Source organism: Panthera pardus, unplaced genomic scaffold (genome assembly GCF_024362965.1).
Source record: "Panthera pardus isolate Hobbes unplaced genomic scaffold, ASM2436296v1 HiC_scaffold_8, whole genome shotgun sequence".
In the NCBI taxonomy this organism is placed as follows: Eukaryota; Metazoa; Chordata; class Mammalia; order Carnivora; family Felidae; genus Panthera; species Panthera pardus.
This window is the reverse complement of record NW_026527013.1, coordinates 93,572,574-93,587,723: the sequence shown is the minus strand read 5'-3', so window position 1 is coordinate 93,587,723 and position 15,150 is coordinate 93,572,574. Positions and strand designations below refer to the sequence as shown.

General features: G+C 37.2%; 2 protein-coding genes across 12 annotated transcripts in view; one reads left to right on the top strand and one right to left on the bottom strand.

Annotated features, from left to right (window-relative positions):
- The window catches only part of FAM237B (family with sequence similarity 237 member B), a 167,725-nt gene extending 154,279 nt beyond the window's left edge, over nucleotides 1–13,446 (top strand). For 5 of the 9 annotated variants that reach the window (XR_002078321.2, XR_008420538.1, XR_002078320.2 and 2 more), the window contains 3 exons: nucleotides 8,660–8,783; nucleotides 9,938–9,988; nucleotides 11,339–11,687. The gene's annotated coding sequence lies outside the window, so the exon portion shown is untranslated. Of the gene's footprint in view, nucleotides 1–1,960; nucleotides 2,284–8,659; nucleotides 8,784–9,937; nucleotides 9,989–10,751; nucleotides 10,953–11,338; nucleotides 11,688–12,520 lie in introns of those variants that run through there. The other 4 variants (XR_008420539.1, XR_008420548.1, XR_008420540.1 and 1 more) reach the window with 4 other exon arrangements.
- STEAP1 (STEAP family member 1) lies at nucleotides 3,465–13,547 on the bottom strand. Of its 3 annotated transcripts, none has more exons than XM_019443266.2 (5): nucleotides 13,440–13,547; nucleotides 9,554–9,639; nucleotides 6,784–7,296; nucleotides 6,035–6,199; nucleotides 3,465–3,913 (listed from the first exon to the last, which is right to left on the bottom strand). In XM_019443266.2, the coding sequence occupies exons 2-5, from the start codon at nucleotides 9,632–9,634 to the stop codon at nucleotides 3,656–3,658; spliced, it is 1,017 nt and encodes a 338-aa protein (XP_019298811.1). In that variant the 5' UTR covers nucleotides 9,635–9,639; nucleotides 13,440–13,547; the 3' UTR covers nucleotides 3,465–3,655. The 3 variants fall into 3 exon arrangements, with proteins under 3 accessions (XP_019298811.1, XP_019298812.1, XP_019298813.1); XM_019443267.2 differs by having other exon boundaries at nucleotides 9,554–9,665; nucleotides 13,440–13,535; XM_019443268.2 differs by lacking the exon at nucleotides 9,554–9,639 and having other exon boundaries at nucleotides 13,440–13,537.
- Between the last annotated feature and the right edge of the window lie 1,603 nt (nucleotides 13,548–15,150).

Sequence of the window (15,150 nt, the reverse complement as noted above, 5' to 3'; positions counted from 1 at the left end):
ATTGTCCAGAAATACAAACATTTTGCTGAGGGAGCCTCATTTCAGTGAGGTCATGCCTCCGGGCAAGGGATTAGCAGCTCAGGTGATCTCATTGGTCTCTTCCAGGTCAATAACTTTACAGCTGCATGAACTGGCAACTTGTTCTTGGCACAGTTAAAGTGGGCATCCATTAATAGTTCTGGGAATGTCACATACTCACTAACAATAAACGTGAGGACCCCCTGACCAGCTGAAGAAGTAGAATTAGCTGAGAAGGGACTGAACTTTAGCCTCAGGTCATGTGTAATGGTCACAAATCAGTGATTCATTAATTTACTCAAGCACAGGATTATTTTCCACAAATGGATCAAATAATTTATTACCTCTTCAAAGGGCATCTTGAAAACACCTGGAAAAATTGGCATGAAGAAAGAGGACTTCTAATTAACCGAGTAAAATTTAACATTAAGTCCAAACTGGAAAATTTCTAACACTTGTGCTTTGAAGACCAGTTTTAGAAAAAGGAGCTACTAAAACGTGTTCATTTTCTTGGAAGACAATTCCAGAGTTAATGTTACCAATGAAAACCACTTATTTTTGTTACTAATTTATATGTTTAATTTTACAGATCCTGTGCTTAATAGGCCATAATTCTTTACAGGCTTCCTCAGACATGTGGTCTATGGTCTGAAAATCAGATCAGAATCATAAATTTCTTTCGTATTATCTTAAAACAGCATTAAATGAATTTATTATTAAAATAATAAAAATACATCATTTTAACAGTTTTTTTTTTTTTAATGAAAGACTGTAAAATTCCTAAAGAAAAAATGCTCACAGAAAATAAACCCTAGGTAGACTTCATTTTAAGTAGAAAGGAGAGCTGTGAGGAGAAAGACTTTGGGCTCCTGGCCTGCAGCTTTTCTAGGTACTGTTCTTTGTGCTTTGGCGAGACCCTGTATAACTATGCTCCACAACCATATTAATTGTATCAGAAGTTTCAAAAAAGAAAATCAGCTTATCAAAGGAACAGGGAAATACCTTCGTTTCCCCCCTCCCCCATTGTCCAAAACGGTATGCCTTTCATAGTTACATGTGTATATGCTGAAACTGAAACACCACACCGCATGCCTTGGCAACTGAGATGATTGTAAACAGCATACAACATACGGAACACACTCACAGTTTTTGTTTTGTTTAAAAAATCTTCTCTTGTAGAATTCCCTGTTCTGTTTCATGGCATCATCCATCCATCCATTCATTTATATTTATTTTTAAAATTCTAGTATAACATACAGTGTTATGTTAGTTTCAGGTGTACAATATAGTGATTCAACAATTCTATACATTACTCAGGGCTCATCACGCTAAGTGTACACTTAATTCCCTTCACCTATTTCACCCAACTCCCCTTTGGCAACCACGTTTGTTCTCCATATTTAAGAGTCTGTTTTTATGTATGACTCTTTTTCTTTGTTCATTTGCTTTCTTAATTTCCACATGTGAGTGAAATTATATGGTATTTCTCTTTGACTTATTTCACTTAGCAGTATATCCTCCAGATTGCATCCACTGCAAATTGTTTTAAGTGGCAAGATTTCATTCTTTTTTATGGCTGAGTAATATGTCCTTGTATATATGTATGCCACATCTTTATTTATCATCTGTGGATGGACACTTGGGTTGCTTCTACACCTTGGCTATTGTAAATAATACCATGGCATCATTCTTTTTTTTTTTTTTTTAAATGTTTTATTTATTTTTGAGACAGATAGAGACAGAGCATGAACGGGGGAGGGTCAGAGAGAGGGAGACACAGAATCTGAAACAGGCTCCAGGCTCTGAGCTGTCAGCACAGAGCCCGACGCGGGGCTCGAACTCACGGACCGCGAGATCATGACCCGAGCTGAAGTCGGCTGCTTAACCGACTGAGCCACCCAGGCGCCCCGCATGGCATCATTCTTTAAGTCATCCATGCTAACCAAATCCTAGAATTCCCATTCTAAATACCTTCTCCTCCCTCGCTCCTCATATTCTATTGGTAATGAATTCCTGCAAATTCTGTCTTCCTATCATATGTCATTAACTCTCCTATCTATCCTCTCAGTAACAATCTTCATTTAAAAAAATTACTATCTTTGTAATATTGTGGATTGTTTCCTAAGCTGCAGCCGCCATGATGTCTTGTTGCCAGAAGGCTGGAGCTCAAGTTCTTCCTCTCAGTCCTGGAGATGCTGCCACTATGCCATCACGAAATGCAGATGAGAGGGCAAGCACTTGATTGCTGCATCCCAGGGCTGCTTGGTAAGGGTATGACATGTATCACATGCTTAGTTAAGTGGACCATTGTTATATCCCCCTGAAGGATCTGCTTTGCAATTCTAGAGCCCTAAATTCCTTCTTCTCTAATGGTGAATTATTTCTCAAGGGCACTACTTTCTGCTGTTTCCAATTGTGCCACTCTGAAGTCTTCTTCACTATCTGCAGACATAGATCTGTTTCTGTAAGTCTGAATCTCAATAGTGCATAGAACTCAAATTTATATTCCAGAAGCCTCCTTGGTCCCCATGTAATAATACAGAATAGTCCTTTGTAACAGAATAAAATTTTTTTAAAAATGAACACTCAGTGAATGTACTATTTTTCCTAATTTGTATCTTTAGCATTAGTTCTATTGTTTTTAATCATAACAAATCGTTTACCTACATAAAAGATATGGTTGGTGGTTAGTTTTGCTAATTTTAAAAAACCTGTGAAGTACAGTCAATTGGGTTGCAGAGTCCTGACAGCAGATGTCTACGTTGCTCTCTGAGGAACAGGTTCAAGGTTTTACCAGTGTATTATGTTCAACTGAGTTCTACATAACTCATATAGAGAAGAGTGAATTTACTTTTTCTCCTGGAGACCCTGAGCTTTATTTTGCCTGGACATATATCTGATATTATTCTGTTTCTTTACTTGTATAGACAGAATCTGTGTTTTTTTGTGTTTGTTGTTTCATGAATAACACCCAGTTACAGGAAAAGAAACTTCTTTTTGAATTTTTTTTTACTTTTGAGAGAAAGAGGAGAGAGAAAGCATGCACATGAGTGGGGTGGGAAAGGGGAATGAGAGAGAGAGAGAGAGAGAGAGAGAGAGAGAGAGAGAGAATCTCAAGCAGGTTCCATGTTCAGTGCAGAGCCCCACATGGGACTTGATTCCATGACCCTGGGATCATGACCTGAGCTGCATTCAAGAGTCACATACTTAACTGATGAGCCACTCAGACACTACAGGAAAATGAAACTTCTTTAACAACAGTCATAAATACTAGATATACTTGCATGGTAGATTCAGATAATACATTTTTTAATGGCTCATGATATCTTTTAGTGAGTAGTAAGGACTTGTACTTCATGGCCTTTTGTTATTTATAAATATGCTATACATTCTGACAAATCAGATGCGATTGTTTTATTATGGTTAGTTCTACTGAACATAGAGAATGTGCTGAAGATTATTTTATTTATTGCTTTGAATCAAACTACAAAGAACTACACATATTTCAAACTCATGACTCATAACCAAAGAGATACATGAAGACCCTCAAGTGGTCATTTTATTAAACAAATACAAATTTGAAATGTTTATGGTAAAATACATCAGTATCGAACAAAAATGTTTGTAAACAGTAGTTCTACAACTGGGAAGACATCTTGGTTTTATTAATTTTGGTGACATCTTCCCAACCATGTCTAATCTTTAGTATCTTCTTCCTCAAGCATGGCAGGAATAGTATGGCTTTACAAATCAGGACAACGATTGGAAGGAAAACAGCGATCATAAAAGTTGGAGGTGTATACCATATAAATTGTTTTATATCTACCCATTTATTCCAGGCGAAAATCAATGCATGTATAGTGCCCAGCAGAAGGCAAACAATTCCTAGCTTGCTCTGCAAAAGAAAAAAAAAGATTATGTTGGTGGGATTGGTTCAGTAAGAGTTTATTTTTTCTGACCTTTTCTGGATATATTCTGCTGCTTGGCAATTCTTTCATTCACCTGTGTTTATTTCCCTATCATATTTCTCAATAATGTCCACTCACATCTTTCCATTCTTTTCACATATCCCCACCTTACTTTGGGTAATGTCTTTGTCCCCAGGTTATTTAAGAGAATCCACAATCACTCTCCTCTCAGTCTCAGCCAATCAATAACACTGTCTTCCTTTTCTCCACATTTTGTTCATTTGTCTTATGACATTTATTTGATGGCGCTTTGTCTCTTGAGCATTTGCCTTCATTCTATCAAGAGACATCTACGATCAGGAACTCTTACTCATCACAGGGTCCCTGCAGAATCAACACAATGATTTGTGCATTTTGGGTGCTCAGTAAATACTAATGGGTTGACTGAAGATTAGTGCAAAAATCAATTTGGTATTAGTGATCTTTACCAATTATGAAAGCAACTAAAGTAAGTGACTCTGATTTTGGTACATGGATACTAAAGTGAATAAACTTGGCCCATGTTAAAAATCAAACATCCTGATAAAGTAGAAAAACACCAACAATTATTTCCACTGTTTGAACAACACATAGAGACATGAAGATGTGAAGAAAATTTTCAACTTGCACTGGGATACCCGGCACTATCCAGAAAAAGTTGCTTAAAAACAGTTGTTCACCTACGTAATTTTATGGCATTCTGACAATAGCTTTTCCAGATAAGTTTTGACTTTGATTCATTTTACTGGAAATGGTCATTAGCCTGCCAGAATGAATCCAACTCACAATTATTCAGCAGTAAGCACTCTTAAGCCCCAACGAATACAATCAAATAGCTAAGTTTATATTTTCAAATATAAATCTCCAAGGTAAATCATGCAGTAACTAGTTCTTGAATTGTAAGTGAAAAGTTTCTAGGTTATTAATTGAAAAATACATGTGATTGGCTGAAGATCAAGTTAACCAAGTGTGTACTGTATTCTTATTATGGGTTAGGTATTGTGTACATAGTGGGAATGGGCTGGAATGTCAAGATGCAGTGTGTGAATTCCTAATTAAATCTGAGAAGCGATGCTCAGCATATGTGTGACAGGCAGAGCAAATGTAAGAAGAAAGTTATTTAATGAGGAATGGAGAACTCTAATGCCTATCATGCTGAGCCTACAAAATCAGCAAATACTGTGCTTGGAAAATGTGGTGCCATTTCTAAGCTCCACTGGAAAAATTCAGATGGAGACATATTTTCCAACCTCATCAGATGTCCTGATAAAGTGTCTGTAGAAGTATATGTATAGACCTGTAGAAGAGATAGTGGGGAATGTCTGACTTTGTGGGAATTTCCAAAAATGCCCACCCATAAAAGCTAAAGCAATATACTTTAAAAAATCTTGGCAATGCCTGTGACTAAATTAAATGTAGTCCCTTGACTCTGGTCAGACATGAATCCCCCATGTGAATTCTGGCACATTGCTCTTCTTAGGGTGTAATCTACCACTAGCAGATTAACCTCAGTAAATCTGAGACAGTTTTGAATTCCAAGAATACAGCAACTTCCAGTGAGAGAGCTACATGAAATGGAAGTTGGAAAAAGCAGCCTTTAAAATTAGATATTAGAATATCTTCGGTAGATAAAACTCCGTATTTCAAGGAGAGATGCTTTTTTATGGATAGTACCAAGCTGTGTAACTTTAAAGGCATAAATAAAATCAGGGGACAGGCAAAAGAATATTTTCATTTTGGGGGAACTTAAAAACTGTGGATATTAAATTCCTAAAATATCACCTTTGTAGTTAGTAGGTGAGTAGAAAATTGTCTAACAAGTTTCAAGTGTTAGAATATTTTTCTTCGAGTAATGCCTTTTTATTTATGTCTAGAAAACACTTCTATTTAGAAGCAACAGGGAAAAATGATTGGAGAGCACGTTATTGATTGGAACAAGTGTGGGATTTTTGCTATTGGAAAACCATCTGTCATTTTTTTATGGTGTAAAGTCAATATACTTGATGATATTATAAGTACAAAAAGATTTGCCTCTCTGAGGGGCCAGAGTTCTTTTGTATATAATTTACCTGGATATAGTGAAATTCTCTCCATGTCAGAGAGTCGCTCACAGATGGAATAGATGTCACAGCTAACAGAGCCAGTATTGCGAGTGCCACAATTCCCAGAGACACATAAATTTCCATTCTCCAAACATCATGCTCAATCCAGGCATCTTCTTTATTTTGTTGGACCTACCAGAGGGTAAAAAGAGGAAAGGCATGCAAACAACATTGGTTTCTGGCAGATGAGCCTCCTTCTTTCTACATTCCGTCTATGACGGGAGGGCCTACTAACTTGGAGCTTCCACAAATCTGTGACTTTTTTTTGCATTCCTCTAAGCCAAGTGACATAGGAGACATCAGTCTCTTTCCTTGAATGCAACATTTACATATCTGTTTTATTAATTTATGTAATAGTTATTTGATGCTTAGAATTGTAATGTGCATGCTTGTGTGGTGAAGAACAATTAGAGTTACAAAGTAATCTCATGAGGGTGGCAGAAGGTTGCTGTGTGGCTCTGTCCATGAACAAAACACGTATTTATGTTGTTCAAATTGTAGTTTACTATTTTCAACTGAAAAAAAAAATCCTCAGCGTAAAACTATTTATAACAAGCCCCAATGAAGAGTTACACTAAAACATTTAAAAATGCAGATTACGTTCCCAGCACAGCATTTCAAGACAGGTTTGGGGTATTGATATAAAATAAGATAGAGTTAATCTGTAGATGACTTAGACTTTTTAGTTTAGTGATATTATCAATATTGTCACCTACCTGTTGATATGCCCAGTTTAGCAACTTGTATCTGTAGGATCGCCTCATTGGATAGGATAAACTATAGATTGCATGCAGTACAGCAAAAAAGAAACTGAGAAGCCCAAATTGTTTTCTTGTTAACATCCATCTATCCAACCAATGTGGAAATTTCTTATATTTGGTTCCATTATGAAGCTGTACAATTGCCGCTATCACACCTGGCAAATAAACCAGTGCCAAGAGGGTGATGGAAACCATTGGCAAGACTTTGTTGATGACCAGGATTGGAATTTTATAAAAATAATGTTGATGGGAAGTTACAAAAGGGTGAATTATTTCCCTCAGAAGAGTGTAAAGAAAAGTCAGAGATGATACGATAGCAGCAATTTTAATTGGCAAGCGCCACTTTGGAAAGAGTTCCTGTTTGTGTTGAAGCTCCGCGGGGCAATCAAATTCATCAAAATGGGTTGTTTGGTGCGTGTGCAAAGGCACAGGTCTTTTTAGCATGCTGGTCTCGCCTGAGTCCTTATTCTACAATGGAAAGAAAATAAACATTTAAAAATTAAACAAAATAATGGGATTTCTCTTCAACTAATTACTTATTTTGCTCATTGTGCTTATTAGTAAAAAAGGACATTCAGAACCTTGCTTTTGGATACTGGTTAGCTGAAGATGGCATAGTCCTATGTAGCACTGATCAAAGGTAGACTTAGCTATGTTAGGATTCTCTGTTATAAATTTTTAAAAAATTTTTATTTATTTATTTTTTGAAAGAAAGAGAGAGAGAGAGAGAGAGTGAGCATAAGTGGGGAAGGGCAGAGAGGGGGAGAGAGAATCCCAAGCAGGCTCTGCACTGCCAGCATAGAACCCAACACGGGGCTCGATCTCACTAACTGTGAGGTCATGACCCAAGGCGAAACCAAGAGTTGGATTCTTAACCTACTGAGCCACCCACATGCCTCTAGGATTCTCCATTAGTTTCTGTTACTCATTTTTCTGTAAGACGGAAGGATACATGCTTTGTTAAGACCGAAGATATCTCCATTAAAGCTCACACCATTGTGTTTCTATGTTGAAGGCACCAAAGAATAGAATAATGTAAGTGGGAAACTAAAATTGAAAAACGTAAAAAAAAATTCAGGAATCCTTGGTAAAAATAATACTTGTAGGTTACATAGATAGTTGTATTTGTTTTATAATATTTTTATTGGTTACTGGGCAACTCTCCACAAAGAATTAAAGAGTGAATTCTTCTTTAAGTCAAGTACAAAGGATCAAGAAGAATATAGTCATTACAATTATGAAAATATCTAATTTCCATCATGATATACTTTGATTTTATATTTCTAAAATATCTCATTTGTGTAATTAGTGATTGACAACTACTCTATCAGAAGGTGCAAAGTTTATATAAGTAGTTAAATCCCATAGGGATGATCTATTTCCTAAGAAAGTTATACTTCTTTACCCAGTTGCATTTCTAAGCAGTCAACAACTCAAAAGAAGAATGCTTTGAATATTTGGTCATTTCCCCAACTGACTGATATACCAGCAAGGTAAAACAAAACAAAACAAAACAAAACAAAACAAAACAAAACAAAACAAAACAACACTTCTAAATAAGAACTTAGAATGTTTCATATTGTATTGCTTTAATTAATAAATTTGCTTTTTCACCCAGTATGTTATTTCTCATTTCTTAGAGCTCTATATGTAGAACCATAAAATTTTAGTGCTCAAAATATTAGTCATGATCTTGTTCATTTCCTCATTTTATGCAGAATAACCTTAATTCACATAGTTCTCTATCATTTTTAGTGTTTAAAAGTAGCCTCTTGCCATTTGACTTTTACTTTCAGTGATAAATCACTGTTACATCCAATGCTTTTTCCAGGTGCTCCATTTAGAAGGGAGTTGAGCATGATACAGCTTCTGTCATCTCTGCATGTTAAAACAATCTAAGTACAATCGACTGAGATCAATTTTCTGGTTAATGATGAAGATTTATAGAACAGCAGGTAAGATGGTTAACTTGAAAAATGAAGATGATTTTATTTTATGCACACTTATTTTATAGAATGTGTGCTAGTACTATCTTATTATTCCCATTAAAATAATTAACAAAAATAATATAAATAAGTAACACTAATATAATTATTATATATACTATTTTTCCTATTACAATAATTAAGGTAAAATAATTTCTGTAACAACTGCAGGCAATACCATTTAGAAAGGTGAAAAGGGTTTGGAACAAAAAATTTCCAACACTTTTTCAGTCGAGTAATGTAAGGTGGCACAAAAGTGGGACAAATGATTCTTATTCCAAAATGGAATTTATTTGTTTAAATGGTGAATCATCAATTAACTTGATGATCTCTTGGTAAGCTGCCATAATACCTATGGAAAAAAAAATGCATGCTCACAAAATTACTGTTATATGGGCACTGGTGACTCTTTCTACAAATTTAGACCCACAGTATGTTAGAAGGAATTGGAAGGGCCTTGGAGATGAACTAGTCCAACTCTCTCATTTTATTGAAAAACCAAGACCCAGGATTTTCAGTGACTTATTTGAGGTTATTCAACTAAGTCCATGACAAGTCAATCAAGGTAGACTTTCTCTTACATACCACACTATACCTTCACCCATCACAATATCAGTGACAGGAATCAGAGTCAAGATATCAGGCAGCTAGGGTGAAAATCACTTTTACAACCCTAGGAGATGGAGGACAGCATTAAAATCATGTTTCTAGATTTTAATTAATTATTATCATTATATTACCAAATAATCATCTTCTTCTAGATTTCTCCTAGGTTTCATTGTCCAAGGTTCTTGGTTTGTAATGTCTTGTCTGTTCTCCATTAATTCTGTAAAATAGAATTGCTTCAGCCACCTATGAAAACACAATTATCTTCTTTGAGTCTAATGTTGGATAGATAGGGCAATATGAAAAATTTACTCACATTAGGACGTGAGTGGCCTAGAAAGTATAATTAAAATACAGATAGTGACTGATTTACTATTTAACCTCACATAATCTGTAAGAATCTCAAACTAGTGCCCTTGTGTCAACAGTAACTGCTTTTCTTTGTTGACTATTGGTGCAATGAGTGACAAACATGTCTATAGGGAATTCAAAGAGTCAGATGTCACCTTTTATTTTAGAAGAAGTTGACTCCTGGTGCTCATTTAGAGGAAAGCCAACTCTGCTCAAAGGTAAATAGAATTAGGAATTTTTTTTTTTTTTTTTTTTTTTTTTTTTTTTTTTTTTTTTGAGGCACAATGCTATCAGTAGAGGTTGGAATTGGCTGATGTAAGATTATCCTTTAGGAAGTTGTGTTGAATAGACTTTTGGGGTTGATACTGGAATCTGAAATAATTAAATGACTTTATGGGGACAATGTATTTTGAGGTTCAGACAGTAAACAGAACAGACACTTTTGGAAAGGTGGACCCTGATAGTGGCATAAAGGACCAAAAGCTGTATGTTCAGAGTGTCATTTTCTCATTGGAGTAACAGGTTGGTTTTTGTAGGTAAGACATGAACTGTTAGTATATTTCCACAGGGGTTGTTGAATCGTGTTCAATCACTGACATGCCAATTCTCCAAACTTCCTGCCTGACAAAAGAATCTCTTTCTTAATACCCTTCACAGGTCCTCCTCAGGCTTGGGGTGGCATTATTATTATTATTTTTTTTTAAGGAAGAGAAACATTACAATATTATTCACTGTTTTTTATTAGTTCTAAATTTATTTCTGAGGATTACCTCACCAATTTGCACTTCAATGAGAAAAACAGATTAGATATACAACAACTTGACTGACAGAAACATTCCAAGTGTTCCTGAATTTTAGACCACCTATAATACTTTATTAAGTGCAAAGTTGTTTCCAGGAGTAGCTTAAAATACTTTAAACATTCTCCAACTTTTATTTATTAAAAAAAATTTCTTTTAATGTTTTTATTTATTTTTGAAGGAGAGAGAGACAGAGCATGAGCGGGGGAGGAGCAGGAAGAGAGGGAGACATAGAATTTGAAGCAGGCTCCAGGCTCTAAGCTGTCAGCACAGAGCCTGAAGTGGGGCTCAAACTCACGAACTGTGAGATCATGACCTGAGCTGAAGTCAGATGCTTAACCGACTGAGCCACCCAGGCGCCCACATTCTCCAACTTTTAAAGGTTTGCTTTTCTCAAAAAATAAAGAGGAGCCATCTTTATATAATGCCAACCATTTGCCTTTGTTGAAGTGCTCTGAGAACATTTTCCATATATTATCTATCTTGAAAATTTGCAGTGTTCATGCTGAGGATATTTGTTTTGTTCTGCCCACATTTTCTCCATTTGGAGAAATGGCCCTCCTTTGGCATATGACTCAGTCTTGGCTAATCACAGTTCTCTGTTTCCTTGATGGCACTGATTGGCTTACAGATGGCATACAACCGTAGTTGAATTATTAGAGTCCCTCTCTGATATTTAAATGGAAGTGGAAGATAAAGAGATGTCTTTAACATGTTTTTAAGTTGGGATGATTGGAGCCTTCTATGCTTTCTTCTACATGCCATAAGGAGGAAGATATCTTCAACAGAACAGGAGAAAGCCAACACACAAAAGTACAAGCAAAAAATGGGGAAAGACACAGAAGAGTCCTGGTGATATATTTTAAGTATTTAGAGTTCCGGAGACCAGATAATGAATTTTTCAGTCACACAAGCCAATACATTTCCTTTTTTGCTTTAGTTTCAATAGGGTATCTATCATTGGCATTTTAAAGACTCCTGAGTAAAGCATATGCCAATCATCAGATATTTATGGAACTCAACTTTATAATAGACACTGAGGAAAAAGAAATGAGACTTTATGTCTGTTCTGGAGGAGCTCACAGTTTATTTCCTTAATAAATATTATTCCAAATCATTTAGTGATTTAACCAACATTATAGAGTACTCTGGGAGGTGGTTGTGTGTCTACGAATAAGAATAGAAGTTTTATCTACTGTAATCGAACAAAATATAATGCACTACGTTTAGATGTTTTAACTCTGAGTTGTAGGATGGCAAAGATGTTAACACACAAATCTACACTCATTCAATATAAACTCATTAATTCTATTGTGAACAATAATATTAGGCAGTGGGAATGTGAAGTTAAATGAGATGGAGCCTCTGCTCTCAAAACCTCAAAGTCTAGGAGAGAGGGCAGAAATTTCAACAACTAACCGCATGGTAATGCAATGAATTCTAAAGGAAGGCAGTTTTATAGACAGATTGTGGCACGGAAAGGGTGAGGGCTCTCTTGCAGACCTGGTCCTGGGGCGTCAAGCAAGTTGGCAGCATTTGCTGAGTGAGGGCCACTTCATACAGAATCTGGGTGAAAAGGCAAAGTGGCCTTGGAGAAGTATCCACCCATTCATCTGCACTGTAGGAAGACCATACTGAAGAGCAAGGCCAAGGAAAAGTCCAGGGCAGTGAGGGAGCCTGTTGGCTCTGTGGTCCACAGTTAGATTTGTGCCAGAAACCAAGAAAATAAAATACCAGTCAAATCAAATATGTTGGTTTCCATCAGACATTAACCAAATGTATAATTTAAATTCTACAGTAAAATCTTTTCATGAAAGAAAAAAAAAACCAGGAAACTACATAGTGTTCAGATGTTTGGAACTCCAGATTTGACCCAAAGTTCTCTAACTTTCATCCCATTTAAAAAGCAAAACATATTTTTGATGCGACTGTTCTGTTTTGCTGTACCAGGATGGCTGCTGACCTGACGTTCCTGCTAAATATTGACACAGCCCAACTGACTCATGTTTTTGTCAAAGAGTTTAGAATATGAAGAAACTGGATGACTAGAATACAATATGAATTGCTTTGCATTTCCAAACCTTCTAAACTTTCAAGCATATACTTGTTTCACCACATTTAACTATGTAAAGAGATGTTTTTTTCACTGGGCTGTTTTTTTTTCTTTTTTTTTTTAAAGCATTGCTTAATATCTGTGTTAAATAAATCTTAGTCAATGTCAGGATATTGTGGGATTTTTTTTTTTTTTTTTTAATACAGGGAAAGAAATTTAGAAGTGTTTGTAAATGTTTATGTCTATAAATCCCTTCTGGTGGGTTTGACCCATGACATATATGAAGCCTTGATCCACTATTTGGAGAGAACTTGAATCTCAAACCAGATACTGAAAGAGTAGGACTAATGTTCCCAGAACTTAAAATGAAAACTTCCTGTTACTAGGAAACCTGAAGTCAAGTCACACGATTTTAAGCACCATGTACCATTCATCAATGCTATGCAAACCCGCCGCGATTTTGCCAAGCTGGAAAACTTGCCATCAGAACCCAACCGAAGGACAAACTTAATAACCCATCATACTCCCCAAGCCCCTAGCGAAAAGACTTCCTTGTGAGTCCCTGGCTCCCAGTCCCTGGACCGGCCACAACGGAGCAGTGTGCTCCGGGGAGAGCTAGGCAGGAGGGCAGCGCGTCCTGGAGCCGCGCATAAGGGGAGAATTGAGCTACACTCGCCCCGGAGCGCCTCCGCCCCAGGGCTGGGAGGCTTGCAACCCGCTACACCCTTCCCGAGACTTGGGAGCCCGCGCCCGCCCTCCCAGGGGCACCCGGAGACGGGGAGCAAGCGGCGAGCTGGGACGATTCTAGGGACTCACCCGCTTCTAGGCGCAACCGTCCGGACGGTAAGTTGCGGCGCAACTGCTGCGGGGAAGTGCCAGCCCCACGCGGCGTCCGAGCCCTGGGAGTCCAAAGCCTGCACTCTGGCTGCAGACCCCGCCTCCGTGTCAGTGGCCCGTCCAGCGCCACCTGCAGGTGCCTGGAGTCCGCGCGGCTCCTTGGAGTGGCATTCCTCGGAGGTCCCAGAGACCCAATCAAGGGTATCCCCACATTGCAACCTGGCTGCTCCCAATTTTCTTTCAAATGGCCCTGTCTCCTGCCTCAGGTCTGCTCCTCGGCCTCCCACTTTGGTTAATCTAAGTAACGAACACTGGTGTAATTCTTTGGAGCAGTGGTGTTCAAACTTTAATGCGTATCACCTGCAGGCCTTGCTAACACACTGATTGGGGCCTCCCTCAGGGTTTCCTGATCCTCAAGCCTGGGATGGGACCCGAGTTTCCTCATTTCTAACAAGTTCCCAGGTGATGCTGGAGCACTCTCAGATCACACTATGACATGGACTGCTTTAGAGCTTAGCTAGTCCATTTAAAACTTCGCAGCAAGTGACTGCTATTTACAGTTGAGGAATCCGAATCTGAATCTCTGAGAGTGACTTGCCCCCTAAATTGTGCAAATCTTGCACGCTAAACTGCACAAACTCTGTCATAAGCCCTTCAACTCCATGCTAGCTCCTCTTCCTCGCCTCTGATATATTAAAGCCAACTTCCCATACCTAACCCAATCAGGTACTCCAAACTGAAATTAAAGCTACTGTCACTATTTAAAAGTGTTGGGGTGTTTTTAAAAAAATGAGGGTTATGGAGAAAGAGAATGTGTGCGGGGGATTTAACTCTGAGTTGGAACCAGCCTCAGGGTTAGCGTGTCTGAAACCTGAATTGCAACATTTGGGGAGTTAGTGCACAACATCCCCAGAGCTAACCTGATTAGAAAAACAAAGGAAGATAAACTCTCAACTGCAATTTCATGATTGTAATCAACTAAGGGCTGTGCCTGTTTTAATATGTATTTTTTTTGTACTCATTGACTTTCCACAGGGTAATATTAAAGCCCTTTGAAGATTAAATTACCATGGACTGACGCCTTGTGGTAGAAATAGAATCTTACACTTTATTTCTAGTGAAACTAGAAAATAATCACTTAAAAAAGTTTTGGAAAAAAAAAAATCTCTCTGTATTTATTGCACAAACCACAAAGAATTAAGAATGAGTCTAAGCATTGTTGAATTTTTCAAATGATCTTGGGTTTTAAATGATTGCGCAAAGCAATATTGCTTTCATTTTTTAAGCTTTGGTAGAACAAAGGTCATTCTCTTTTTAATAATATGTTTTGCACATGAAGAGAATAAGGAAGTTATTATTATATTAATATAAGTTGGCTAATTATAGAAAATTCCAACTAAAACTGTTTTTCTTCTTCTAATTAAAACCTGTAAAATCAAGCCCAAATGTTTTGTTTTATACTTAAACTGAAATTTTTAAAATTAAATTAAGCTTAATTTAATTTAGTTTAAATTCAAGTTAGCTAACATATAGTGTAGTATTGGTTTCAGGAGTAGAATTTAGTGATTCATCACTTACATATAACACCCATGTATACATGGTGTACATATAACACCCATATAAGTGCCCCTCTTAATGCCCATCACCCATCTAGCCCATCTGCCCCACCCACCTCCTCTCCAGCAACCCT